The sequence below is a fragment of the Verticillium nonalfalfae genome (assembly GCF_003724135.2).
Source record: "Verticillium nonalfalfae strain VnAa140/NRRL 66861 chromosome Unknown scaffold_71, whole genome shotgun sequence".
NCBI classification, from domain to species: Eukaryota; Fungi; Ascomycota; class Sordariomycetes; order Glomerellales; family Plectosphaerellaceae; genus Verticillium; species Verticillium nonalfalfae.
Window position 1 is genome coordinate 68991 of NW_021167296.1, and position 27216 is coordinate 96206.

Below are 27216 nucleotides of genomic sequence, written 5' to 3' on the forward strand. Positions count from 1 at the left end.
GCTGATAGTCATTCTGCTCACAGTTAGCTGTACAATAAAGGTCGTGGCGTTAAATATGTCAAGAATCGTGCTGGCAAGCTTCAAATTGAGGCCTGATCGTAAAGGTCCTCTACGGGATTCGTCGATGCGAAGCCCAACGAAATTGCGACATCGACAAATGGTAAAAGGAGCGTCTATTGCAGGTTGGCCCGATGAAAGATTGTGTTCCTAACTCTGTTCTCGGCGAACAAATGATCTACGAGAACATAGCTCTCAACGCTACTGAGTGCGACAACTCGGTGAAGGCGGGGTAATCGACCCCTGACCGAAAGCTCCTTAGTCAGCCGCGGGGTTGTTCCTGCCAATTCGCACCACCTGCCGTTGACTCACGACTGCAGCCAGAAATTCGGACCCCTCCTCCGCGATCTTGAAAGTCCGCGACGTGTCGCTACCACCATACCTACTCTCCCGACTGCTTTCGGAGCGAGCTCTAGCAAGCCTTTTTGCTGAGACCTTCAGTAACGACCAAGTGTCTCACTGCATTGACACGACTTTCGTCGCTTGCGACCTCCGAGCACCCCGCCAACGCGCACGAGTATCGACCCCGCGTTGCGGCCATCACCATGTCTGCCGCCCCCGAAGCTCCCGCCCAGGAGGTCCCGCCCGCCGCCGTAGGCGGGGCTCCTGCCGACTCTTCGCAGCAGAAGATCGATCCCTGGAATGTTTCTGGTGCTGTGAGTGTTTCTGTGCCAGGCCATGGAGCGGGCAATCGGCCATGCACCCAGGCTGCTGGCTCGACAGAGTGGTGAACGAGGGCTGATCTATTCAGGTCGGCGAAGATGGCAAGATTCAGGCCATTGATTACAGGGTACAACTTTCGCCGCCCTACACGATCCAGTCGAGACGACTGACGTGTACTACAGAAACTTGTGGACGAGTTTGGCACCAAGCTCATTGACGAGGCCATGCTCGAGCGTTTCGAACGTGTTGTCGGCGTTAAGCCGCACCACCTCCTCCGACGAGGCGTTGTTTTCTCCCACCGCGACCTCGACCTGATCCTCGACCGATACGAGAAGAAGCTTCCATTCTTCATCTACACAGGTACGCCAAAATAATAGGGCATCGGTGATCAGTACGAAGTAGAATCATGTGCTGATGCAGTTTGTGTATAGGCCGAGGTCCCTCTTCTGACTCGATGCACATTGGACACGTCATGTGAGTTTCGTGTAGACTTGTAGGCAAGTCGAAAGGTGACGACTAACGTATCAGTCCCTTCACGCTTACCAAGTGGTTGTCGGATGTATTGGATGCGCCGCTTGTGGTAATATTAAGACTGGACATGCGATTCCCATTGCACGACTGACATCTTGCAGATCATGATGACGGATGGTACGTTTCGCAGCTTGCGCTACGCCAACTCATAGACGGATGTAGCTGCGTTTATGGACTAACACGCTTTGATAGATGAGAAGTTCCTCTTCTCCGAGAAGCGAACGTAGGTTGCTAGCTGCACACTTGTTGCCGCCGAATTGGGCTAACCAGCAAAAGCGTCGAGGAAGTGAAGGGATACACCAAGTCCAACGCCAAGGATATCTTGGCCATTGGCTTCAACCCTGATAGGTTCGTGCTATACAAGTGGGTAGACCATTGAAGTCATACTGACCTGTGTTCAGGACATTCCTCTTCAACGACTATGATTACGTTGGCGGCAAGTTCTACGAGACCATCTCCAAGGTGTCCAAAAGGATCACTGTCAACACTGCCAATGCGGCCTTTGGCTTTGATGGCAGCTCCTCTATCGGCAAAGTAAGAAAACCCAGGTTCTGCTGCCGACTTTCACTAACGGTATGCAGGTGCACTTTGCTGCCATTCAGGCATCAGCCTCCTTCGCCCCGTCATTTCCTCACATCTTCGGCACGGATGAAGCCCGCTCCAGCCAGATTCCGTATGAACTCTTACCAACATGATGTCCTGTCTGATACAATACAGCTACTAACGCAATCCAGTTGCCTCATTCCCTGTGCTATTGACCAAGGTGAGTTCTTTTAAATGATTCCCGTCGCCATGTTAGCGTCACTCCTCAACCATATTGGCCTGTTCTTTGACCTGTACTTCGACTGTTGATGGGCTTCGCGACTCAAGCAGCCACATCGTAGACCTCATACTAATACTCAAAAGACCCCTACTTCCGCTTGACCAGAGACATCAGCCAAGGCCTGAAGTACGCGAAGCCCTCGCTTATCCATTCTCGGTTCCTCGACGCCCTGCAGGGACCTGGCTCTAAGATGTCGGCATCTGTCGCATCCTCTGCCATTTTCATGTTCGACACACCCAAGCAGATCCTGTCCAAGATGAACAAGTACGCCTACAGCGGCGGACGCGAGACGGCGGAAGAGCAACGTGCGCTGGGAGCCAACCCCGATGTCGATGTCAGCTATCAATACCTTCGATTCTTCCTTGAGGTACGGGTCCACTCTCCTACGCTCTTCGCACTCACTGACAGGTCCTAGGATGACGAGGAGCTGGCTCAAATTGAGAAGGACTACAGGTCGGGCAAGATGATGACCGGCGAAATCAAGAAGAGGTAAGGGTTGCCCGCCCCTCGAAGGATTTTGCACCACTGACAGTAGCCAGGTGTGCCGAGGAGTTGTCCAAATTCTGCACGGGCTTCCAGGAGAGGAGGGCGAAGGTGACCGATGAGACTGTCGCGCAGTTCATGGCTCGTCGTCCCTTGGTCTGGCGCGGCTCAGAGGGCCTCGCTGACCTGGCGGTCAGGCCTAAAGCAGATGGCGAAGGCAAGGCCGAGGGTGAGGGAGATGGAAAGCTGACAAAGAACCAGCTCAAGAAGCTGGAGAAACAGAGGCAAATTGATGCGAAGAAGGCGGCCAAGGCCCAAGAAAAGGGTGCCAAGGATGCCGGTGCCGCTGAAGCGCCGGCTGCTCCTACCGAGGCGACGCCTGCGTCGTCATAGGACTGCAAGACAATATACCATGTTCCGAAGAGGCTTTTGATGGAGAAATGATTCCCTCGAAACATGACCGCAATTCCACCACCCCTCATGTCCATTTCGGGCTTGGCTTGCTGCTGTGCTCCCACAACTGGAAGGTCGTCAATACAAGCGGCATCGCTGCCGAGGGTGTTCACATCATTACTGAATGGAGCGCGGAAGCAGCCTCATGCGCGTGTTCTGCATAAGACAAGGATTACGCAACTACCCCACGAGATCCATCGCATCTACCTCGAGACTTTGATTGGCGGCATATTATAACCGCTCGATTGTCAGCGGCAGATCGCCGACTTGGGCTGAACAACAGATGGCTCGGGAAAGCCTAGGTTGGTGCCGAGACGGCCGAACCTTGTTTCTCTCATCCATCAGGGGTGGCACATCATCTGTAGAAGGCTGTCAATGCGGACTTGGGGACTTTTCATCGAACCTCCTGACCATCGCTGATGCATATCCAATCGCTTGTAACCACTGTGCCATCCCGACCAGCCAAATCATAATGCGTGAACAACGAGGCTATCGCGCCAGCTAACACTGGTGGATAATTGAAGATGCTTCACAGATTTCAACACTCGGCAAGTCGGCATTGGAGTACATTCGAGGTCTAAGTAGACATTGTGCGGCTTGATTTTAGTATAAAGGTCAACAGATTCACTCTGAGTCTACCCATAACTGTTTACCACTCATCAGCCGCCGTCGAGTTCCACATCACCATCCTCTCAAACCTACGAAACCCATCATCGGCATCCATCTAAGGTCTTTTCATATCCTGTGAGCTTCTGCAAACATGCTTAACAGCAAGATCGCTCTGGCCTTGTTCGCTGCCGTCGGCACTGCAGTGGCCCAGTGTGGAAACGCTGCTGTCGATGAGCTTGTCGGCTACGGCGCTGCCACCACTGGCGGAGGCAATGCCCCGCCTGTTGTTGTGACCACATGCAGCCAGTTCACGGCGGCTCTGAAGAACAGCGGCGTTATTCACGTCAGTGGAATCATCGATGGCTGCGGCATCCTCCGTGTAGAGAACAACACCTCGGTTCTCGGCCTCGGTGCCAAATCCGGCTTGACTGGAGGTGGCCTGCGGTTGTACAAGGTCGATAACATCATCCTTCGCAACCTTCATCTCAGCATGGCGCCCCGGGGCGGCGACCTTGTTGAGGCTGAGCGCAGCACCAACATCTGGATCGACCATCTCGATCTCTCAAACGCGGGCATCGTCGGCAACAAGGACTTTTACGATGGTCTGCTCGACATTAAGCGTGCCTCGGACTGGGTCACCGTCTCGTGGACCAAGTTCCACGACCACGTAAGTTCTCCTTTGCCTACATGTGCCTGAATGTATCTGACCGCAGATCAGTGGAAGGGCTCCCTCATCGGCCACTCGAGCAGCAACACAAAGCAGGACGCTGGCACAATGCATGTGACATACCACCACAACAGCTTCATCAACGTCAACTCGCGCCTGCCTTCCATCCGCTTCGGCACCGGCCACATCTACAGCTCGTGCTACCTCGACAACCCGACGTCGGGCGTCAACTCGCGCGAGAACGCGCAAGTCCTCGTCGAGTCGACGTACTTTGAGAACACGCGCCGTGCCATCGTCACGGACCTCGACGCGAAGCTCGAGGGCTGGGCCGTCGAGCGGAACAATGTCTACGTCAACTCGGACATTGACATTACGCAAGTGGGCAGCTTTGTGGCGCCGCCTTACAGTTATGATGTCGATGCTGCTAGTTGTGTGTGTGATTTGATCGAGAGTCAGGCTGGAACTGGGGTCGTTGGCTGATCGTCGACACGATACTACAGTCTAGTTCAGCGTGGAGTGCGGGGGACGACTACGGGAAGATGTGGTGGGATATGAATTTATAATGGAAATACAATTTGCATCATTCCTCTTCAACAAGCCTCAAAACCTCCCATCATGGTAATTACGGTTCGTAGTATCGGCGAGAGAAAGCGAAACAGCTTAGCATCACGAGGATGGGTGCCAACAGGATAAGTGTGGTCTTGGCCTAGGTCCTGAACCACAGCTTGAAAACGCACTTGGCGATGGCCAAAGTAATCAGAGGTAGCATCCAGCGTATCGCACATGTTTGACCAGGACCTTCATACGCCTTATGAGGTGTCCTCTGGTCGTATTTATATTGAAGATAGCCTGCATCACGTAGGGGTCAACCTCTCTTCCATCCCTACCTACTATCTCCGAATTTCGTACATGCCACACCATTGCAAGGCCCGGTGTCAGAGCATTGTTAGAGCAGAGTGAAGAGGTCTTCCAAACGTGGTCTGCAGGCAAATAGAAGATAGGTAATGGGTCGGAATACATTTGAATTCTGGCCCTCCGCAGCTTGGAGGGCCCTCCGCAGCCTATATGTATACGTTTCTCGTAGCCCTAAGCCCCTGGGCAGCCCCCTGCTTGGCGACTCCGCAGGCTCGCCTGACACCTGGCGACCCGCAAGTGTTTAAAGTGATGAGATCCTTCAAGTAGTGCTGACGACTTGATTTCTTGACGCAACTTGAACTATGTTAGACTAGTCAAACGAGAGATTCTTGCGGCATGAAGTTCAATTTTGGTAGTAATCGTTTTTGTGAAAGACCACTCCGCCTTATATTAAAGCAACTAACATAAGTCGCATCATTAGACGCCGTCGCTTGCAGTGCAGAACTATTGAACTTCATTTCCAACATCCACAATGTGTGACACACCATCTGTAGATAAGGGATTCTACAGGAACAAGAAGAACGCCATAGTCATGACAATAGCGGCAGACACCCGGGGCACCAACGTCGCAGCAGCGCCATACTTAGCCCAGGTCTGGCAGTCGCCAAAGTCGTACTTGAAGTATGGGCGCAGCTTGATGCTCTTGATGGAGTGGGGAACGGACTCGCACCGGCCAGTCTCGCCAGTCTGGCAACTGGTCTCGTACCACGGAAATTCTTCAACGTCGTCTCTCTGGCAATCGTTGTTCGCACCATAGGTGTCGAGAACCCAGCGACCGTCCTTGCCTTCTTCAGACTTTCCGTCGGAGGACTGGTTGCGCTGCTCGAACCAAATGACGGACCAATTCTTAGCTGGGTCGTAGTCAATTGAGTCGCTCGTGATGGACCACTCAATGCCCGGCGGTGGCAGCCTGTCAACATCAACGCCGTTGCCGTAGGTGATCCGTTCAGAAACCGTGTCGTTGATGAACCCCATCCGCCGATTACCTCCGAATATCTCTTCGACGTCAATGCAGGTCTCGTGTCGGGGTATCGTCTCGGTGGTCAGGGTGATGCCCCCCTGCCCGCCTCCTTCGCAGCTGTCTCCCGCATCAGAAGGGTAGAGTGTGAATGTGAAGTTGGTGTTGGTGTCCCTGAATACCTGATTAGCTACTTGCCAATGGTGATTTGATATGAGAACCCACCACTGTGCGAGGGCAGACAATGGTGCAATAGCCAGTAGAATTGTCGATATTTGCAGCATCTTGGTAATTCGTGGTGTAAATGTAATAACAGCCGTGGAAGATGTCACAGTCGAACCAATCTTTTGACCAGCGGGTGAGCAATGAAGCATTGTCATAATTATAGAGAGGATGCAATAGTACTTAGGCCTTGAATCGGCGGCTGTGCCACACCCGCGCGATGACTGGAATATCTGACCATTTGCCTGCAAAATACAGTGTGACCGGCTTCCGGCACGATCCCAATTACTCATGTTTTCTTAGCCAAGGATGGCTAACAAGACGTCATATGGCACCCCACATCCCTTGAATACAATACCTCGGGCGAAGATCTACCCTTTGCTGCGGGCGATCGCACAGGGGACGTGGACCAAGAATGGCCATCGCGACTGAGATTGACGTAACTGGGGCATGAATCACTTTAGGCTCTGACCACCATTCGAATCCTTCATCCTGTTAGGGCCACAGCTGGCTGCGGCACAGCGAGTGTCCACCACGACCTTGAATCACACATCCTTGTTCTGAGGTTCAATCATCCCGTTTGGGTAGCATTCTGCATTATGTGACGCTGCATCTTGTGCAGTGTAAGCCTAAAATAGCAATCCCTTTCAGAATGGCTCTGGCTTGAGCAAACTATCGCTATTGCATAGCAAGTATTTTGGAAGCCCCCGACTGTAATCGGAATAATGCTTACACGTTACACGACCGTCGTGAACACTTGCAACCCCCCTTTGCTTTGCCATTTCACCTCAACTTCCGGCGCAATGAAAAAGATAAACCCTTCCTTCACATCAAACCTCTGGCCATCGCCCTCGAGGAGGCCCTCGCCCTTGGTAACAATCGCAACGCCAGGTCCCTGGCCCTTTGAAATGACCTCCTCGTCGGCTTCCTGCAGGTTCGTCAAGAGCATGTCAAATTCCCTGAGCGGGGGCCCGTAAAGGAGCGTCTTGCGATTTGTGCCGCGCTCGCTTCGCTTCGCTGGAAGAACTACATCCGACGGGCGGTGCACAGCGAACGTCAGCGCATCGCTGAACAAATCGATGTTGTCCCGATCGCCCTTGGGACAGAAACCCGTGTTGAGCACATTGTTGCTCCGTGCCATGCACTCCACAATGTCGCCGGAGAGGTAAGCATGGATGCCGTCGGCCGGGATGAACAACGCCTCGCCGGCCTTGAGCTTCATAAAATTCATGCAGACGACCGCCACGAGGATGCCGGGATCCTGCGCGCCAAAGTCCCGCTTTAGCCGGGGCAACAGATCGAGGATGTACTTGTTCTCGCCGAGGTCGTCGCGTGAGAGCTGCGCCAGGGCGTCTTGTGCCGCAACGACCTTGTCGTCGTTCGCGAGGAGAATCGCGCGCGTAGCTTCACGCAGAGTGGACTGCGTCCACGGAGAGGTGGCGTTGGGGATGAAGGCGCGGAGGGCTGGGATGTTGAAGAGCGGGGCAATCAGCTTGGTCGGCTTCCAGCCGGCGAAGACCTCAAAATCAGATAGTGCGATGGCGATCTCGGGCTTGTGATTGGGGTCGGTGAACTTTTGGGGGTCTTCTTTGTGGAGCTTGGCCGCCAGCTCCTTGTTTGGATGCATCTGTAGGGGAAGGGCTTTGTTGATAGAGAGAATCTTTAGATGTCAGGACGAGTTTGCCTTGGACGGAGCAGAGGGAAGTCTTACTTTGGGGAGGTAGGGCAGTTGGCTGTTTAGTTCGTTGTTGACCTTATCGCCCAATAAAGTCTTCTTACTTTTTTGGAGAACATCTGTCAAAAGCTCTCCTGTGGATAGAACACGGGCAGGAAAGTCTGGGTAGTCGCCGAACCACATCTCTGAGTAGTGTTGATCACCGTCAATCTCAAAATCTGTATTCGGCGTGTTGGCACAGAGGCGGGCGGCGAGGGAGTCTCTTCCCTTTTTGCCCCAATCGTAATTGTTGCATGTGCCGCTAAGCTGAAAGATACGGTCTGTGGACGACATGATGAGTGTCTTTGGATGGAAAAAGGCGGAATGCAAAAGTGGCCGGCTGAATGAAAGGCCGTGGTACTGTTTGATAGTCTCTGGGAGAGGATGTTCGGATGAACCTTGACGATGGCTTTCTCACAGCAGCAGGAGCTGTTAAATGTCTACGCAATATTCCAGGAGCCTGCTTGTATTCGCGCGATCATGATCTCCCCAGTTCACGTCAGACTCCGTCATTGACGTCTGGGCACAGGCAGCGGGCTCGCGGCCCAGTTCCTCAGTCTCGGCGGGGCCGGCCCCACAGCCCTGGAGCCGGGCCGGACTTGACTCTCCGGGCCACTCATCGGCAGACGCTGTCAAGTCGGCCAGCGATCAAGGCACGCGCAGCACGCACCTCTTGCAAAATCACGATGACGGAATAAACATTACATTAAGAACTAGAATACCTCATCTCATGGCCTCCATCTTATCAGAAGCTGTAGCAAACATCCCACAATGGCACCCTGACGTTGTACAGATCCCGCTGCCAGAACTTGGTCGCGAACGCCGAAACGTTGAAGTAAAAGTCCGACGCAAACTCAACACCGTTCGTCTCGGCGCATACGAGACCGTCCTTGGGAACCTCAAAGCCCGCGTCAATCTGCGCACCTGTGCCTCCGACCCAGGCATCCTGTTCACCGCGCAGCTTGAACTTATTGGCAATGCCAGGCGAAGCGGTGACGCCGCTGGACAGGTCGACGAGGCCACCGAGAAGCTTGAAGGCCAGCTGGACGGTGACATCGGCACCAACATCGAGGCGCACATCGGCAGCCTGGGAGATGTTGGCGTAGCTGTTGTATTGAGGCTCCCAGCCAGAAGTGCCGGACTTGGAGCCGTCGAGAAGGTCGACATGCACGTTGCCGGCGGGAATGTTGACGTCGACACCAGCATGAAGACCGACGGCCGCAGTGGCCTCAACGTCAAGAGCGAGGCCAAATGCAATACCTGGGCCGAGAGAGACGATGCCGGGAACCTCGACGAGAGACCACGCTAGAACATCCGGTGAGTAGCGGATGGTCTCGGCGAAGGATGCTCTGATTTCGGCCGAGACAGCGGCGGAGGAAGCAAAGTTGGCATCAAGATCAAAGTAAAGGTGCTCAAGGCGGAATCTCCAGAAGTTGTACTTGAGGTATCCCGAGAACGTGATGGTGGACTGGAACCAGGCCTCTTCGGCAGTGACGTCAATGTACTGACCGTCAGAGAAGAGCACAGTGTTCTCAGGCAGACCCTCTGCGAAGCTAAGCGAGATGCTGGGGTCCAGAACGAGACGTCGGGTTAGAGATGCGGCAGGGAGAGATGTGAAGGCCATCTCGCAAGATTCTGAAAAGGCGTCAGCAGCATGTCACGAGACATGAAAGCACTTCACTGACCTGCGATGCTGGCAAGTTCCTTCCTGGATGCCTTAACAGTGACAGCCAGCTTTTCAGCATTGGATGACACGCCGGACGCGAGGAAGAAGCCGCGCTCAAGGGCTGCGTTGCAGTTACCCATGTGGTTGGTGATGAGGACAAATGCCTCGTCGTCGCTCCAGTCCTTAACAGCCTCGTTGAACCCTTCGAGATTCTCAAACAAAACCGTCACTGTAAGGTTGTTGCAGATGACGTTGCTGATAGAACCAATGTGTTCCAGAACGACAGTAGGGTTGTTCATGGTCAGGTTCATGCCGATGGAGCCCGGCTCCTCGTCATCCGAGGACGAATAGTAGAGCGAAACATTCTGCGCAGGCACAATGTTGATAGGGTCGCTGCGGTCGATGCCTGGAGCCGAGCAGGGGCCAAAAGTGTGCGTTGTGTTGTCAGGGTGAGTGTCGGGCTTGGGAGGCTCGATAAAAGGACCCTCAGTAGAGAAATCGGTAGGCTTCGTCGGCACAGTATGCGCAATCGCCGTGGGCTTGACATTAAGCTTGGAGAAAACAGGCGTGGGAGTAGACAACAAGGAAGACTGAGTCGATTGGGGATCGGGCATCTCAACCACGATATAAGTAACCCTTTGGGTCTCCGGCGAACACTGGCAGTCCTCGGCTCTGACTAGACTACTGGAGACGAGGAGAACGGCGGCCAAAAGCCATGAAAGGGCGAAGCGCGTCATGGTCAGCCCGAAGAAAAAGATATAAAATGAATGTGTTGCTTGGGAAAGAAGAAAACAAGAACAGGACGCTCACGATAGAGAGCTGATGTTCAGAGAGTGACGACAAGACGACCGCGACTGGTGCCGGGCTAGAATCATTGTCGCAAAGGTGCCGGCATGGTGGGAGCTTAGATATAAGAGACAATGGGACAAGGACCAGTGCCGAGACATGTCAACGCCATTGGGGGAACTAGTGACGGCAACCATCGCGAGCAACTGCAGGGCCGGCTGTCGGCCGAAGGGCTGAGGCGATAACGGCGCGATCAGATCCTCAATTGCGCTTTCGATATGCTTCATTTTGCTCGGCCCCCCCTCTGTCGTGCCGTTGGACAACGGCCTAGGCTCGATTAATGAGGTGACGCGTGTGTCCCGCGAATGAGAGTACGCGATGGCTCGCTATGGCCCGCCATGGTGGTAGGGCACCTTCAGGTGAGTGTGCCGAATGGGCGGCTTGGAAGGCAAGTTGGGGATGACATCCGATTGAGGGTGGATTATTGGACCCTTTTCGTTCAGATCATCGCAAGGATGTAGCGTTCGTCATGCCATTGCCCCCCAGTATATGGACTAATCGGGCAGCAGGTCAGGGGGTGCATCAGAGGGCCTTCACTGCACATGAATCGCGTATCGCATGTGACAGGAACCTGACGGTAAACAACGGCGGACCTTGATATGGTATGCGGGGGCATCGACCACTAAGGTTCGCTGTCGAACAAGTAATCTTGTTCATACTGCCACGGTTGGACGGCGTGCTGGCAGATCGCTGGCGCTTAGAGGTTATGGTTGGATAAGCATGGAAGAGAGACACGGTCGGTCAGCGACGGCGATGTCGAGGCCTTGAAGAACGTGATGTCTGTGCACATGATTGGCACAGTTGACGAGATATCTGCCCCCTAGTCCTTTTTCGGATCCGATGCCTAGATCTAATTTCAACGCATCCATTCTCGTTTATAAACGGGAATCAAAGAACACGCAGCTTATGGATCCGCTAAACCATCGTAACATGGCCCATATGTGACATACCACCGCCGCTTTTCGATAGGACGGTGGAGCGTGACTAGCAGATTGCTGTCCTGTCGCACAACCAAATGTCTGACATGTTTAGCTTTGCGCTCTGGGTAATTGCAATGGTGAAAGTCCCCGCCTCGGCGTACTCGGCGTGCTCGACGCGTCCAGATGCACTCTCTCGGCTCCTCTCAAAGTCAGGCACCAAGGTCTGCTGGTCATGACCGCCCACTGTGGACGAAGTCTCTTGCAAGCCTTCGTTGTGGCAACGAGTCAATCAATCAGGACTTCTGGCCGTACGGCACCAAATGTCTTAGCATTCAGTCTTGGTCTACGCGAAAGGACATTGCGATAGGGCACCGCCAGGATTGATTGTGTTTTCGGGGTCACCAGAGTGTCTATGTGGCTAGCTTACTAGAGAGCCTCAAATGTATCGACAACAGGGTCGCCGTGGCGCTTTAAACTTATGTTGTCTTCTCGAACCGTATCCTATACCACGAATTTGCCACGAAGATGAGGCAGATCAACCGAACACCGCGAGTCAGAGTGAGTGTCTTCGGCATGTTGCATAAAGTGCCTTTTTTTTCCTTTCCAGAAATGCGCTTGTGCGTGGCGGACCATGATGCGCGGTTGATATGTCCGATGTCCGAAGCTCGAGAAAGTGCTCGGCGAAATATGACTTGATTTCGGCTTCTCCGAGGACAAGCGTCATTTCAGAAGTCACTGCAAGCTGCTTCGGGACTCTTTCAGTTCATTGACTCGGCAGAGGCTTCCCATGGCGGGATAGGAGGTGGATGCGCAAAAGATAGACAATGTCTCCCGGAAGTTGAAATTCTAAGCCCCGGAACTAATTCAACTTTCCATGTAAACAACGAACTCATATTAGCAAATATCAAGTGGGTTTAAGTCACGAACTCCCGCAACGGCCACAAGCCGCTGACTGTGTCTATGGTGAAGCTGTGGCCCAGAGCAAGGAAGCCAAGTGAGGGATTATCAAGCTGATGGTCACCGCTTGGCTTATACCTCACTGCTCCGATTTGGATGCAAACTTGAAGCAGGACTCGCACAGATTTGAATGTTCTGCATCCCTGTCGCCAGAGTAGCTGCGTCAGCCCCACGTTCATGAACTGGTGTTGATGCCATCAATTGTGTTGTGGACTGTACCGAGTATGCAGGATGTCGAGGCTTTGTATCGCGAGCCTACAGACATGGCCGAGACTGCTTGGACAGGTGAGGCCACTATTCCCTCGCGTTTCGGCGCAAAATGGATGTTCATCTGTTGTCTTCCAAGAGAGCCAGGATGCTTTTTTGGCGTAAACAGAACTTTGGGGCTGGATTTCCTCGCGTATTTGCGATGCTCAACATGCGGGCTTCGATCTTTTTCAGTTGCATTTGCCGGATCCTTCGAATATTGCATGTTCATGTCGTGCACACCTTGTTCAAGCTCAACCACCTTGTCTATATCATGGTCAGGGTCCGAGAGACAATCATATTCGGTCTCTGGATCACTCTCAGGGTAGTCGATCATAGGGGCATCTGTGTCAAAACCGTCTTCATTTTCGAATGCTTCGGAGGCAATCTCACGTTGTCGTTGGTTCTGCTCCCAGATCTGTGCGCGCATCTCAAGTTGGCGGAAGCTTTCGTCGTCATCGCTTGCTGTAGGTATCGCAATCTCATCTTGTAGACGGTACCTCTTGACGGTCCTCACGCTATGCAAGTCCAAAGATGGTGGTCTCTTCATCGTTATCGATTTGCGGGGCACTCGGTTTTGGATACAACTGCGATTTGCTATGTTGAGGTCTGGTGTCTCGGTTATTCAATCTGGCCTAGAGGTCAAAAAACATGTATTTATTCTACTGATCTCGCACAAAGCTGTCCAGGCAGCAAATCCGGCCCAGCCTGGCACTCTCTGTGATATTCTGGAAAGACTAATAGCTCTTTTCGACTTGATGGATTCAACAAAGCACAATTCAGTACATCAAGGGGCGCTTATTGCTGGTCTAAGCCGGGTATCTAGCGAGCCTAGGCCGGTCAAAGAAATGTTTCGGCTCGGGCCGCAAGCGGTGCAATCCTGGTTACCATGTCCTTGTTCGCACTGATGGCGAGTAGCCTATCACTGAACCAGCAATTACTGCTACAGCCGTCACTAGCACCACCAGCGGTGTCGTTGCCGCCGCTAGTGCTGCCACAACCGTGGCTCCGGAAACTCACACTTGCCTATATGTCAACTACTTTACATGCATTCGAACTATCTGTCGCATAACCAGCACCACCCTGAAGCTCTACAGGCGAGTGTAAAAGTGATCATCAAGACGAAGAGCTGAAGTAAAAGCCCATCTCACATCCCAGCGTCAAAAACAAATATGCTCCCGGCGTGGTGTCGTATCCGGCTCACCCTCGGATATCCAGTACCCAAGACTTGGTATGCACTTGTCCGCATTTTCCTCTGTTGGCACCTGCAATGGCGGGCGCGGATAGTTGCCAACGCTGCGCCATTGCGTTTCTGGCTCGTCCAACAGTCGGCCCCCTTCCCTCTTTCCCACGCTGTCGAAACATCGCCATGGAGACTGCCAAAGAGGCTTTCCATCCTTGTCCTCTCTCAGCTCGAGAGGATGCTGCGCTTTGAGGGTGACTGTGTGACCCGTATAGGTGGAATAGAGGTATTGTGGTACCTCTACCCTCATGTTGAGGCGGGGCTCCATCGAGAGGTAGAATTCGTCGATCATGCGTAGCGGTGACCCTTTGCCGTCAAGAAAAGTGTGAGGAGGACTTCGAGGCGAACCCTGTAGAGAGATGCACAAGCTTCTAAGACGGTGTCGGCAGTACGCAACAACATGTTCGAGTATCACGGCAAGATGACTGAAGTCCTGGCGGACAGCGCGCTGGCCTTCTTTGACTTCACGTGCCTTGATGAGGAGCTCCAGAGATGTAATGCTTTCCAGCCGCTGCGGTACGAGTAGCTCGGGTAAATGAAGCATCAAGACCTCGCTTCTCAACATGATGATATTGGTACCGTAGAGGATATCGATTGTCTCGAAGTAACTGTGGTGCATTGAGTAATTCAGCGAGCGCATCATCTACAAACTTCGGGATACTCACGCCTGTCTACAGCTTACGAGGAACCCCATTATGCCGACCTCGCGGTTGTCCGGCGACAAGCTCTCATAACAGTCACAAAATCCACCATCACCCGGCATAAAGTCATCAAACCAAGGGCCTCGCCAGACGAACCGCTGAGCCATGCCGGTTGGCGGGAGGTCCGGGTGATTCCGGTGACAGACGCAGCCCTCCCAGCGCCATGTATTGTTACTTGCGACATCAGTTTGGGGGCATAACACCGGCCTCTTCGCTTCGCATTTCCGTCCATTGCATTTCTTCTGTTGCATCAATGGTCCTGGAGGATTGGCTTCGTCGAAGATGAGATCCACGTGAAGCGTCCGTTCGCCGAAAGCTGCCACGAAGATGTTCTGTCGAATATCGGCGGGCAACTTTGTGAAAAGTAAGCTGGTCGAAGGCTGGTTCTGGATCTCGTCGCGGGAGATTGATCGACGGCATGGTAGTATTGGGTAGAGCGGCTGATCAGCAGTTCGTTTATGTGGTTCTGAGCCGACCAAATTTTTCCTTGGCCATACACTAAACCGGAACTTTACCATTGCACGTCCAATATTTGCCTGATCGCTTGCGGAAAGACAATCCTGGTTGGACCGACTGATGGCAGACGCCCTTGGTATAAATGAGCAAGGGGCGGTCGCGAACAAGCCACTTTCGGTTGACTAGGTACCTGTGAGAGCGAGAGGATGAGAAGAGGTTATCCGCAGGCAATTTCCGCACTCCGTTGTTAAGTAGGCTTGGTAGGGCGTTAGAACACACCTGAACGCTAGCTCTCTGTGGAGACGAGGGCCTTTCGCTGCTCTTATATAAGCGCTCCCCTGATCTCAGCCCCTAGACCAGGCTCTGATGCCCCCTGTTCCCTGGCTTCACAGATGCCTCCTGACAGCAGGATACCTCACCATAATATCACGCTAACACCACCACCTTCACCAGATCGCTTGGATACGTAGTCATCGCTTCTCGTTGTCCACGAGTTCCTTGTATCTATATTGTTGCCGACGAGTGCGCCGTGGGATCTCTGTCGGCTCCCCGCTTACAAATATATTCGTCTTCGAGTTGAAACTGTGAGCTGTGGCCTTCACTTGGTCGATGGCGCTCAAATGGTGCCAGGTAGCCAATGTGTCCAGTGCGTCTCTTCGTCCCAGACACATCTGCACTGTAGATCAAGGCAGCCAGCTACAAAATACAGCTACAAAATACAGCAACAGAATACATGCATCTTTTCGGCACATGATCCCCTCCCATTGGGCCAGCGTCGGCGCCAACAGGGCACCCTTATCAAAATTACCGCCCTGCTGGAAATTGTCGTGTGGTGGAATGAATACCTTGGGAGAGCTGTCGAGACGAACTCAAACAATGAAATATTATTGCGGAGCCTTCAATTGCATGGAAGGTGGTCTACCTTCACTTGGCATGATCGAGTGCACGTCTTTAGCATAACGATGACACGCATTCATTCAAAGCACGTGCCCAAATGCGAGGTGTCGTGCGCAGCGCAAAGTAGAAGTTTCAGGCAAAGACGTCGCTGCCTCCCCGGTTCGTCGACGACAGGCACTGCTTGCGTTGACTAGGCCTTCAACGTAAAATTATCGACTCGAAATACGCCCAAGTGACGGTAACATCAGGAGGCATGTTGGCTGCCCAGTAGTTTGGAGTATTTCGAGAAGGCCAGGATTGATCAGGCAGCCAAAAGGCGCTCCGTCATTAAAGCTGTCTATCAACACTCCACATGGTGCTCAAAATACAGTCGTATTTCCCACGAGCATGCCACAACTACATCGCTTCTTTTCAACAAGTCATGTCTACATTATGCACGTCCCACATTTCACATCCGCCTTGACGCAGCAACGTCTTCAACACTCTACCACTTGGCCTCCTTGCTCTCGGTAAAGGCCTTGAGGATGGCAACAATCTTCTCGAGGGCGGCGAGGTAGGTGCGCAGGTCGGAGGCGACCTTGGCCTCGTCGGAGCCGAGCTTGGCGTAGAAATCCTTGCGGTAGGGCGTGGCGCTCATGGCGGCGCTGAAGATGGGCTTGACGATGAAGGAGTGGTGGGGCTTGAGGGTGTTGCTGTAGGCGGCGCGGAACGAGTCGGCAAGCTCTTCGGAGGGGTTGGCGACGTTCTTAGAGAGGGCGATGGAGGTGAACTCGAGGCCGCTGTGTGCGTGTTAGCTTTGTTCCTTCCCCCCTTGCTGCTTTCCATGTTTTCAGTGACCGTTGGGAGGGAGCGGCGTACCGGGTCAGCCAGAGGAGACCCTCGGCGGCGACGTGCTTCTTGGAGGCAATTTCGGCGCGGACGAGGGTCTGGAGGTCGAGGGACTCGGCGGGGGCGGCGAGGAGGCGGTCGCGGATTTTCTGGAGAGTCAAAACGGTTAACTTGAGCGGGCTGGAGGCTGCATTGTCGGCTGCCTCGTATCTGGGACGGGATGCACGTACCTTGACGTTGCCGAGCATGTCAGACTTGACGGGGGAGAAGGCGACGGAGCCGAGAACATCTGCGAAAGGGTCAGCATGGTATTCTGAGACCGACGGAGTGATTCGAACAAGAGAAACGCACCAAAGATGGTGGTCAGAGACTCGGTGGCCTCAAGGAACTCGGCGGTGGCAATGGCATTGTTCTTGTCGGCATCAACTGGGACGTCGACGAAGGACTTCTTGAAGGTGTCGACGATGGTACCGCCGGGGGGGATCGTGATGGCAGACATGATGGCGGCTGGTGATTGTTTGTCTTGGGAAGGTTCGGGAAATGTTGTCGAGTATGGAAGAATCAAGATGAGGTTGCAATGGAGGGAATCATGGAGCGGTCAAGCTCGGAGGGACGGTCGAGACCGAGACGTTGGAGGGGTCGAGGAGTAGCTGCGGCAATGTGGGGTCGATTGCGTTGTCAGGGACACACAGTGCGCGTGTCGACTATTGATCGAGGCGAACCGCCTTAATCACAGTGTTCAAAATCTATTGGGACGGTCCATGAGGGGTACGGTGCGCGGAGGAGGGTCCCTGGCTTCCGGGCCAATGGTGGGCACACCATCACTGATGGCGGGGCACCTCGAGACAGTCTGGAGCTGCCCCTCACTAGCAATTGCAGTAGCACCTCATCGTGGCACGAAGCAAATCGCCATCCTCATCATGGTCGCGCATAGTACATCCTTATCGCGCAGTGATCCCTAGCCGCCAACCAGACCAATGGCTCTTGAAGCCGCTCGCCCGCATAATGTCAGAACCAAGCTGAACTATTACCATGACCCTGGCGATGGATCTCCGCCGGTTCCTGTTCTTGTTGGGGGGTAATGCATCCCTGAACCATGAAACAGAGCCTCTCTGACAGCCCTCCTGCAGAAACAAGGTTACCAATGAAAGGCCCACCGTACCTTTCGATGTGCAGGTTATTGACGTTTCTGGCAACGAGGATCGTTACAGCCTCAATAGCCATGGGTTTCAGTACCTCAAGCACGAGAGCCAGGAAAAGGACTTCACAGATGTGGCGGCACTGAAAGGTGCATACTACGCCGAGATGGAACAGCTCTACAAAGACGTGTAGGTGTATCGATGCAGAAAGTCATCGGGATACTTCACTGACGTGACCAGCACCGGGGCCACCCGCGTCCACATTTTTGGGCACCAAGTACGCCGTGGCCCGTCCAATTGGCACTCTCTCGGTGAAGGCAACGCCGCAAAGAAAGGGCCTCTGCATCGCGTCCACGTTGACCAGTCCACAGACGGCGCAGAGCTGGTCCTCCGCAAACACATGCCCGCTGCCGAGGCCGACGAGCTGTTGCGGCGCCGCTATCAAATCGTGAACGTGTGGAGGCCCATCAGGACGGTGTTCAAGGACCCGCTGGCTGTGGCGGAAGCGCATTCGGTGGCTGATGAGGACCTCGTTGCGGCGCAGGTGCTGTACCAGGACGGATCTCGAAACGAGACGTGGGCCGTGCTGCCGTCAGCGAGGCACCAGTGGTACTTCAAGTGCGGAATGACGCCGGACGACGTGCTGCTGATCAAGTGTTTCGACTCGAATGTTGATGATGGGTTGGCTAGGAGGGTGCCACATTGCGCATTCGAGGATCCGGGAGAGTTGGAGAGGGAGGACAGACAGAGTGTCGAGGTGAGAGCGCTGTTGTTTTACTGAAGGCCAAACCATCATTCGTGGTTCCAGACGCGGCGCGCCGACACTTCGAAGGAACAACACAGAGAAACCAGCAAGGAACGACAATTTGTTCAAGATGCATCAGGTCCAGCATGTGCCAATAAATACCGATCGTTGTAAGCCGTTCCGAGATTGTCGCCGCTGCCAACTAAAGGGCATCGCGCTCAGCAGGCAGACATGATGAACTAAAAAAAGGCAGGCTTGCACTGCACTCGTAGCACCTGCCCACAACGTGTGTTCTCGCTCCTCACGCGGGCAGGAGCTGGCCTGTGATCGTATCTGCACTTGCAGCAGCTGAAGGTTGTGTCAACGGTCGGCAAATCGGCATGGAGGATTTGCGCCGATGACGTCAGTGCGGGAGCTAAAGCCCAAGCCAATTCCCGCCTTGCTACTGCCATCTCTGTCGTGCATCATCGCTGCCCCTCATTCCCTAGGATCAACCTAACCCCCGACTGGCTGTTCGATGAGAAGCAAAAGCAAGCGACGCTCAGCCTGGCCAGAGCTGCCTCCAGATTGCCTGCCCGCATCTGCTTCGGCCGGCGCGGATTCCATTTCTCTGGGATCTTCCTGCCCCGCGAACGCGCGGCCGCGACAGCCGATCGCGAGCCATGACAAGGCCTAGATCCATCTTGGCTGCCCTCACTTTTCTCGCGTGCGCGCGTTTGACACCAACCGCATTGATCTTGGCTCCTGTCTTCCTCTGACTATGCCTGAACATATCCAAGCCATGTCTGTCTCCATTTCAGGAGAATTGGCTCGAAATGGACACACCCCGCTCTCGTCTTGTCTTATCCGTACCAAGCATAACTACCCACGCCCACCTTGTTACCACCCCCTCATCTCCCCTAAACCACATGGGTTCCGGCCCTGTTTTTCGTGCGCTTGGCTGATCACGCCGTCGGATGACATCGCCTCTGGCTCGCTCAAGCTTTCTTTTAGTTCCGCCCAGCCCGTCTCTTCCTCTTCTTTTTCGAGTCAAGCCTTCCGTCTACTTGTCACTCGCCGTTCGCCGTCTTGGAAATCTCAAGTCCTCGCTTCCACCTTGCGCGACTCGTGATACCCAGATACCAAGGCACCCGACACATGTTTTCGTGACGAGATTTCAACGACGCTATAGAGAGGCCACTCCACACACTGGCCCTCCCTAGACCTTACGAGCGACGCAGCCATGCCTTCCACCAACGACGAGAACAAGAAGAAGGTCGAAAGCGGAAGTGGCACCAGCTTTAAGGACAAGCTCAAGGCGCCGTTCCAGAAACTCGAGGAGAAGCTCGAGGGCACCCACCTGCATGATGCGAAGATCCACATCACCCACAAGAAGCACCAAATTGGCAAATTCGCCAACCTCGTAAGTTCCGGCTGCCCGTCTTGAAAGCCTGGGCGTTGCGCGTCCCCAGAGCTTGGTTGAGCTTGTTTTTGTCCCCACGAGCTTGCTTGCAGCACACCATGACGACCGGCTTACCTGTTCCAGTTCAACCGCAACCACCGCCACGACGAGGAGCACGAACAAGCCACCGACGACAAGCGCCAGAAGATCCGCGACGAACACCGATATGATTCATTCTTTCCCGAACGCGACGGCAATATCATTAAGTGGTATGTCGATGGCCGCGACTACTTCTGGGCCGTGTCGGAGGCTCTCGAGGCTGCTCAAGAGACCATCTACATATGTGATTGGTGGCTGTCCCCTGAGCTCTTCCTGCGCCGTCCTCCGCATGACAACCAGCAATGGAGGCTGGATCAGGTCCTGAAACGACGCGCCGAGGCTGGTGTCAAGATCTACGTTACCGTCTATCGTGAAGTGGAGGCGGCCCTGACATGCAACTCGGCCCACACAAAGCACGCACTCCACGGCCTGTGCCCCGAGGGTTCGCCAGGCTATGGCAACATTAAGGTCATGCGGCACCCAGACCACAACGTGTTGGAAAATGCAGCCGATATGACTCTGTACTGGGCTCACCACGAGAAATTCATCGTCATTGACTACCGCATGGCTTTCATCGGCGGGTTGGACCTCTGCTTCGGCCGCTGGGATACGCAGACCCACGCGCTAGCCGATGTGCATCCCGAGGGTGTAAAGAATGAAGTGTGGCCTGGCCAGGATTTCAACAACAACCGTGTGATGGACTTCAAGAATGTTGACGACTGGAAGCAGAACGAGCTGAGCAAGACACGCTACGGCCGAATGCCGTGGCACGATGTCTCCATGGGTGTCATTGGACCTTGTGTTTACGACATTGCCGAGCACTTTGTCCTGCGGTGGAACTTCATCAAGCGCGACAAGTACAAACGTGACGACCGATACGACTGGATCCAGCTGGCTGGACGGACGGGCGAGGACGAGGATCTTGTAGGAGTACAACGGCCTAAGCACCCAGTTGGTGAATACCTCATGCACCCTCTGACACCTCTCGAGACGAAGAACCTTGAGAATCGTGGTACTGTCCATGCGCAGATCGTGCGATCCAGCGACGATTGGTCCTCGGGTATTCTGCTGGACCACTCGATCCAGAACGCCTACTCGAAGACGATTCTCGAGGCTGAGCATTACGTCTACATCGAGAACCAGTTCTTCATCACGGCCACCGGAGAGCACCAATCCCCGGTCCACAACACGATTGGCCTCGCCATTGTTCAGGCTGTGCTTCGAGCGGCGGAAGAGAAGCGCAAGTTCCGTATCATTGTCTGTCTTCCCGCGATTCCTGGATTCGCAGGTGACCTCCGTGACGAGGCGGCCATGGGTACCCGAGCCATCATGGACTACCAATACAAATCAATCTGTCGCGGCGAGCACTCGATCTTCGGACAGATCAAGGCTAAGGGCGTGAACCCTCGGGAGTACATCTTCTTCTTCAACCTCCGTTCCTACGACCGTCTAGTCACGACTCCAGCGCTTCTAGAGCAGGAGAAGAAGACGGGCGTTTCGTATCAGCAGGTGCAGCGTGCTGAGGCCGAGGAGATCATGGCCGAAGGTATCCACGGTGCCGTAGACCCGACTGGCCACGGAGAGCGAGACGAGCACATGGGCAGCGCGCAGGATCAAGACCCCAACTTGGCGACACCCGAAGTGGAGAAGGCTCTCGATGCGAAGCAGCGATTTGAGGCGGCCATGCCCGAGGGTAAGCTGACAGCCGCACCGTCCTTAGCGCATCATGCCATGGCTGGCAACGAGCGATCACTTTTGGACGAGCCTTGGGACGATGAGGATCTCGAGACCGAGATCCAGAACTGGGTGCAGGAGGAATTGTACATCCACTCGAAACTGCTCATCGCCGACGATCGGATCGTCATTTGCGGATCGAGCAACCTCAACGACCGTTCGCAGCTGGGTCTTCACGACAGTGAGCTCAGCATTGTCATGGAAGACAGGGCACAGTTCACAAGCACGATGAATGGTCAGCCATTTGAAGCTGGCGTACATGCGGGCACGCTGCGACGGTATCTGTGGCGCGAGCACCTGGGCCTGCTACCCGCACAGGGTCTCGACGGAACAGGCCTCCAGAATGCGCAGCCGCCCAGTGAGAAGTCGCCCAACGATCCTTTCGACCGGGATGAGAGCTGGGACATTGTGGCTGATCCGCTGAGCGATGACCTTTGGGAAATGTGGACGTCGCAGGCAACGAAGAACACAGACATTTACCGGCATGTGTTCCACGCGGACCCTGACGATCACAGTAAGTTGCGCTCCTTTTATGCTAGGGTTTTAGCGGCGGACACTGACATTGGTGACAGTCAAAAATTTTGATGACTACGATCGGTACCTGCCGCCGAAGGGTATCAAATCCGGCCATGTCTACGACTTGTTCATGCCGGCAGAGGATGCGCGGAAGAAGATCGCGCAGATCAAAGGCCACCTGGTGTGGTTCCCGCTGGAGTTCCTCAGGGATGCGGAGATGGCCGAGACAGGACTGCAGGTAAACCAGTTCACTGAGAGTATTTACACCTAGTTTATGCGCATGACATGGGTTGCTGGGGGAATGCGTCATGGCGAGTTGCATATTGGACGCCTCAGGTGGTGTGGTGGCGGCACCGCGATGGGCTTCATGACTGGCGTGTTTGGTGTTTTGGGGATCCTGTTTTCCATACCTTCTGCTTAAGTATTGATATTGTTTCAACAAGCAGTCTCCCACTGACCCATCTGCGTGCTTCGCGTACTTTGATATGAATCTAGTGGTACCAAACCCGGCCATGGCGCACTTTGCGAGCCTGCCGACCAGCTCGGGCGTCGTTCGCAGACTGCACATTGCCGACGAGACCATGGACACGGTCTTGCCCTCGCTGGGCGAGGAGCTTCGGCTTCCACTCGCGAGTCTCGAGACCCTGACCCATCTGGAACTGTGTTTGTCGGCGTGTGCGGAAACCCGCGAAGAGTTCGGCTACAAAGCCATGCTCCGACTTTTGGCCACGGCGGCCAATCTGACGCACTTGACAGTTCGTTTTGAGCGCAGCGCGCGCAACTGGTGGGACCTAGGCTCGTTCCCGCACTTTCCGAGCCTGGTATCCATTGACTTTACCGGCGTCTTTGACGAGGCGGATGACTTTGTGGTCTTTCTGCGCAAACACGCCAGGACACGACGGCGCGTGCGTCTCGAGGGGTGTTTCCTCGCCCCTGGGACGCTTCGTGATTTGGCAGCCTTCCCGGATCTGCGTCTCGATCGATTTATCGTACTGCCCTGCAGGGGGGTGAAGAGCTCGCTGGTTCGGGATTCGGGGGTGTTGTCACGAATGGTGGTACGAAAGCATCGTGTTAAATATCCAGCTAGACTGATGTACTGCAGCAAAATGAATTACGTAGGTTCATTTGATACGCATGACTTGGAAAAGATGACTACTCTCGGGCCATGATGTTGGACACTCACACATGTCAACAGGCAAGTCTACCTAGGAGACCGCGAACACGATCAGCGATATAAGCGAGCTAGTCTTCAAGGATCCGGCAGGGAAAAAAACGGTATTTATTCGAGTTGAGTGTCAGAGTATCAAAAATGTTCGATCAATGGGGGTTGGATCAATAGCACAACCTGCAAAAGTGCAAAAATGTAGTCCTACCGAGGATTGAACTCGGGACCTTTGCATATCATACTAGCGTGACCAGTAGGTATAACTATGTGGGGGTTAGCGGCGGCCTGTGTCGGGGTAAAAGGGCTAAACTGACGAGCAACGTGATAACCACTACACCACAGGACTTTGGAAGTCGCCAACCAAACAGACGGGCTGCACTATGTACTCCACTCCCCGATCCATCAACCAAAACTTTCCATTCACACCCGCACTTCTGCTTTTCAGGGTGCATACAAGGGTTGAGATCCTTTCTTCGGCTACCTACTTCAGTCTGAATTGTTTTGATGTTTTTCAGAGCATAGCAACCGCGCCACAGGGAATTTGGCACCGTAGCTGTCTTTGGCGTCGATGTCGAGGATGGGACCATGCAGTGCCGAACTTGTGCACGCTGACAAGGTGTTTCAGGGTCATCACTGTCAGAGTCCTGACAATATGCTGCAATCTACAAACGGCCATAGCACCTCCATCACAGAAAGTAAATTGCCGAGCAGCGGTGCAGGCGTGACGTGGCCATGCCCATGTCGAACCATCGCGGTCCTGTAGGGCTGTAAGGGCCCTGACAGCGCAGCGGGTAGGCGCCCCCTGACGACTGGCCTCCACTGCCGGCGGCCCCTGAACCGCCTGAACCGGGCGACTGTCGGCACTACACTTTGTGTGTCGTTCAAGGCAGTCAGAACGCAGCTTGGAAGCGAAACTGCCGTTGGCATCTCATTTGAAGCGTCCAACATCTACCATGGCCAGTTCCAGCACGGCTTGTGCATATCAATTGTTTTTACCGGCACTGTCATACAGCCGAGGGCAATCATTCGTCAGTGGCACCTGTCCGCACAAGACTTGTCTTGCCAAATCCCCAGTCCACCAGGTAGCGCCGAGCAGGGAAAATAACCTTCAACAGCCGCGATAGGAGGCGCCGAATCCCTTCACAGTGAAGCCAGCTATGCCAGAAGAAGCGCCTGGCACAACACTACCAGTGGTTCAAATTTTGATGCCTCGCAGCGTGCTTCTCGCGCTTCTCGCATCTACAGCAGCGCCCTCTGGTAATAGTGTGCTCTGGCGGGGTCGACTTGGCAACCCCAGGTCCCCCCTGGCAGGTCCCCCAGCCTGCGAACAGCAAGGCCGGAGCATGCCGCTGGAAACTGGGACACCGCCGAGGGCCGCGCCCGATAAGCGGCGATAAGACCGAGAGGCACCACCAGCCAAGCTGAGTGGAGGTCTGTCAAAAAGGGTCATCCCCTCAAGCTTGTGATGAACGTCACACACACCGTACCTAGTGAGATGAACAAAGCTCTCAGAATCCGGCATCACGTCAGCATAGGGGCTTATCCTCGAGCCTGACATCGAGGTTGTATTTGAGATTGTGGTCAGCTGATCGTCTTCCTGCCTTTTCAACTTCGACCTTGCAACACCACGCAACCCTTGTCTCAAAATGGCGGCCAACCAGAATCACGAATACACGGAGTGCAGCGTGCCTGCAGCAGCAATGGATCAGTACTTGGCGCAACGCCAGCAGATGATCGACAAGGAGCATTCACTCAGGCATGGTGCGTGATCTCTGCATCTTCCACTCGTTTGGACGGTGCTGACACGAGACAGACCAAGCCTTCCGACAGAGGGCATCGCCTCTGGCCAAGAGGGCGGCGTGCATTGTACAGAATGTACGAGAGCGCGAGCTGAGAACAGTCTGGAAGCACGAGACGCGCCATGACATCTTTGGCGGCATGTCCTTCACTCGTGCGCGCGACACAATCCATCAGACGACCCTGTGGAAGATTGTACAAAGGCTGCCCAAGGGCTCCCTGCTCCATGCACATTTCGAAGCCATGGTCGACAGTAAGTGATCTCAGGGGATCACATCCACCAGAGGAGCAAACATGTTGACACACCCGGACAGTGCCGTGGCTCCTCGACGAGGCGTTCAAGTATCCTGGCCTCGCCATCTTTTCAGACAAACCCCTAGTCGACGAATCTGCCCGCGCGTCGGCATTCATCGAGTTTCAATACGTGCCAGATCTCGCCTCTGAAGTGAAACATCAACTTTTCGAGGCCGACTACGTCCCTGGTTCCTACGTCCCGCTCCGGCAGGCGGCTCGCGACTTTCCCGGCGGCGACTTAGCCTTCAAGGCCTACCTTCTTTCACGCATCACCATCACCGATGAGGAGTCAACAGAATACCACTCCGGCATCGACGACGTGTGGCGAAAGTTTGCGTCAATCTTCCCCGTCCTCAACGGCATCGTCTTTTACGAGCCCATCTTCCGCACCATGCTGCGACGAACCCTCGAGCACCTCCTCCTCGACGGCATCCAGTACATTGACCTCAGAATCGCCTTCCTCTTCAAGTGGACGAGGCAGTCCGGCGAGCCGGGCAATCTTGAAGATCTCATCAGCACGTTCCAGGACGTTCTCGCGTCGTTCCAAGCCGCGCCAGAAGGCCACAAGCTCTGGGGCGGCAGGATCATCTGGACAACGCTGCGCAGCATGCCGCCCGCCGAAATCGAGACGTCGATGAAGCAGTGCATGGACCTGAAGAAGAAGTACCCCGACGTCATCGCCGGCTTCGACCTCGTCGGCCAGGAGGGGCTCGGCCACACGCTGCTGCACCACCTGCCCCAGCTGCTCTGGTTCCGCGCCGAGTGCGACCGCCAGGGCCTCGACCTGCCGTTCTTCTTCCACGCGGGCGAGGTGCTCGGCGACGGCGACGAGCACGACATGAACGTCGTCGACGCCGTGCTGCTCGGCACGAAGCGCATCGGCCACGGCTACTCGCTGCACAAGCACCCGGAGACGATGAGGCAGGTGCGCGAGCGGGACATCTGCGTCGAGGTCTGCCCCATCAGCAACGAGACGCTGCGCCTCAACGCGAGCATCATGGGCCATCCGCTGCCCGCCATGCTGGCGCATGGTGTGCCGACCGTGCTCGCCAATGACGATCCCGGCGTGCTCGGCCACGGCGTCACGGGGTCGAGCCACGACTTTTATCAGGTCATTCAGGCCTTCCAGAATGTCGGCCTCGAAGGTCTCGGCGATATCGCCGAGACGAGCGTCTGGTTTTCGGCCTTCCACGATGGTCAGGGCGGCCCGGAAGCCATCGGCTACGAGCAGGGCTTGCCTGGTGGAACGAGGCGCAGGTGTGTGGATGACTGGCGGAGGCAGTGGGAGGAATTCTGTTCATGGATTGTGGCTGAGTATGGAGAAGAGTGGGAGAACACAAACAGGTGAGGCAACTAGATACTCGCCAGGAAACCAATTCTTCGTGTATTACTACTGGATACGGCAACAGTGATGACAACGTGCTGCCATTCTTCGTGTGTGTCGGGGTTGGTCAAGGGTGGAACGTTGACCATGTCGCGTCCCTACGTTCA

At 54.6% G+C, this 27216-nt stretch overlaps 10 protein-coding genes and 1 non-coding gene across 11 annotated transcripts; 5 read left to right on the forward strand and 6 right to left on the reverse strand.

The window, feature by feature from the left end:
• Positions 1–602: 602 nt before the first annotated feature.
• Positions 603–2950, forward strand: D7B24_008238 (uncharacterized protein; the record flags this gene model as incomplete). Its single annotated transcript, XM_028642331.1, has 14 exons — positions 603–713; positions 809–847; positions 903–1080; positions 1152–1194; positions 1249–1300; positions 1353–1368; positions 1444–1474; positions 1528–1599; positions 1653–1785; positions 1854–1924; positions 1986–2014; positions 2158–2441; positions 2490–2563; positions 2614–2950. The coding sequence occupies 14 exons, from the start codon at positions 603–605 to the stop codon at positions 2948–2950; spliced, it is 1470 nt and encodes a 489-aa protein (XP_028493870.1).
• Positions 2951–3770: 820 nt separating this feature from the next.
• Positions 3771–4766, forward strand: D7B24_008239 (uncharacterized protein; the record flags this gene model as incomplete). The annotated part of the gene is made up of 2 exons (XM_028642332.1): positions 3771–4286; positions 4338–4766. The coding sequence occupies 2 exons, from the start codon at positions 3771–3773 to the stop codon at positions 4764–4766; spliced, it is 945 nt and encodes a 314-aa protein (XP_028493871.1).
• Positions 4767–5705: 939 nt separating this feature from the next.
• D7B24_008240 (uncharacterized protein) lies at positions 5706–6443 on the reverse strand (the record flags this gene model as incomplete). The annotated part of the gene is made up of 2 exons (XM_028642333.1): positions 5706–6333; positions 6385–6443. The coding sequence occupies 2 exons, from the start codon at positions 6441–6443 to the stop codon at positions 5706–5708; spliced, it is 687 nt and encodes a 228-aa protein (XP_028493872.1).
• A 674-nt stretch (positions 6444–7117) lies between these two features.
• Positions 7118–8389, reverse strand: D7B24_008241 (uncharacterized protein; the record flags this gene model as incomplete). The annotated part of the gene is made up of 2 exons (XM_028642334.1): positions 7118–8041; positions 8093–8389. The coding sequence occupies 2 exons, from the start codon at positions 8387–8389 to the stop codon at positions 7118–7120; spliced, it is 1221 nt and encodes a 406-aa protein (XP_028493873.1).
• Positions 8390–8840: 451 nt separating this feature from the next.
• Positions 8841–10498, reverse strand: D7B24_008242 (uncharacterized protein; the record flags this gene model as incomplete). The annotated part of the gene is made up of 2 exons (XM_028642335.1): positions 8841–9730; positions 9781–10498. The coding sequence occupies 2 exons, from the start codon at positions 10496–10498 to the stop codon at positions 8841–8843; spliced, it is 1608 nt and encodes a 535-aa protein (XP_028493874.1).
• Positions 10499–13890: 3392 nt separating this feature from the next.
• D7B24_008243 (uncharacterized protein) lies at positions 13891–14781 on the reverse strand (the record flags this gene model as incomplete). The annotated part of the gene is made up of 2 exons (XM_028642336.1): positions 13891–14581; positions 14639–14781. 2 exons carry the CDS (start codon positions 14779–14781, stop codon positions 13891–13893), a joined length of 834 nt encoding a protein of 277 aa, XP_028493875.1.
• A 1730-nt stretch (positions 14782–16511) lies between these two features.
• D7B24_008244 (uncharacterized protein) lies at positions 16512–17354 on the reverse strand (the record flags this gene model as incomplete). Its single annotated transcript, XM_028642337.1, has 4 exons — positions 16512–16806; positions 16886–17004; positions 17086–17144; positions 17207–17354. 4 exons carry the CDS (start codon positions 17352–17354, stop codon positions 16512–16514), a joined length of 621 nt encoding a protein of 206 aa, XP_028493876.1.
• Positions 17355–17832: 478 nt separating this feature from the next.
• On the forward strand, positions 17833–18775 carry D7B24_008245 (uncharacterized protein; the record flags this gene model as incomplete). The annotated part of the gene is made up of 3 exons (XM_028642338.1): positions 17833–17933; positions 17986–18183; positions 18235–18775. 3 exons carry the CDS (start codon positions 17833–17835, stop codon positions 18773–18775), a joined length of 840 nt encoding a protein of 279 aa, XP_028493877.1.
• Positions 18776–19961: 1186 nt separating this feature from the next.
• D7B24_008246 (uncharacterized protein) lies at positions 19962–23561 on the forward strand (the record flags this gene model as incomplete). The annotated part of the gene is made up of 5 exons (XM_028642339.1): positions 19962–20141; positions 20265–22467; positions 22526–22707; positions 22916–23491; positions 23553–23561. The coding sequence occupies 5 exons, from the start codon at positions 19962–19964 to the stop codon at positions 23559–23561; spliced, it is 3150 nt and encodes a 1049-aa protein (XP_028493878.1).
• A 272-nt stretch (positions 23562–23833) lies between these two features.
• Positions 23834–23980, reverse strand: D7B24_008247. Its single transcript has one exon. It is a non-coding gene; the product is annotated as a tRNA-Sec (tRNA).
• A 1300-nt stretch (positions 23981–25280) lies between these two features.
• Positions 25281–27073, forward strand: CECR1 (cat eye syndrome chromosome region, candidate 1; the record flags this gene model as incomplete). The annotated part of the gene is made up of 3 exons (XM_028642340.1): positions 25281–25395; positions 25448–25684; positions 25746–27073. 3 exons carry the CDS (start codon positions 25281–25283, stop codon positions 27071–27073), a joined length of 1680 nt encoding a protein of 559 aa, XP_028493879.1.
• Positions 27074–27216: the final 143 nt, after the last annotated feature.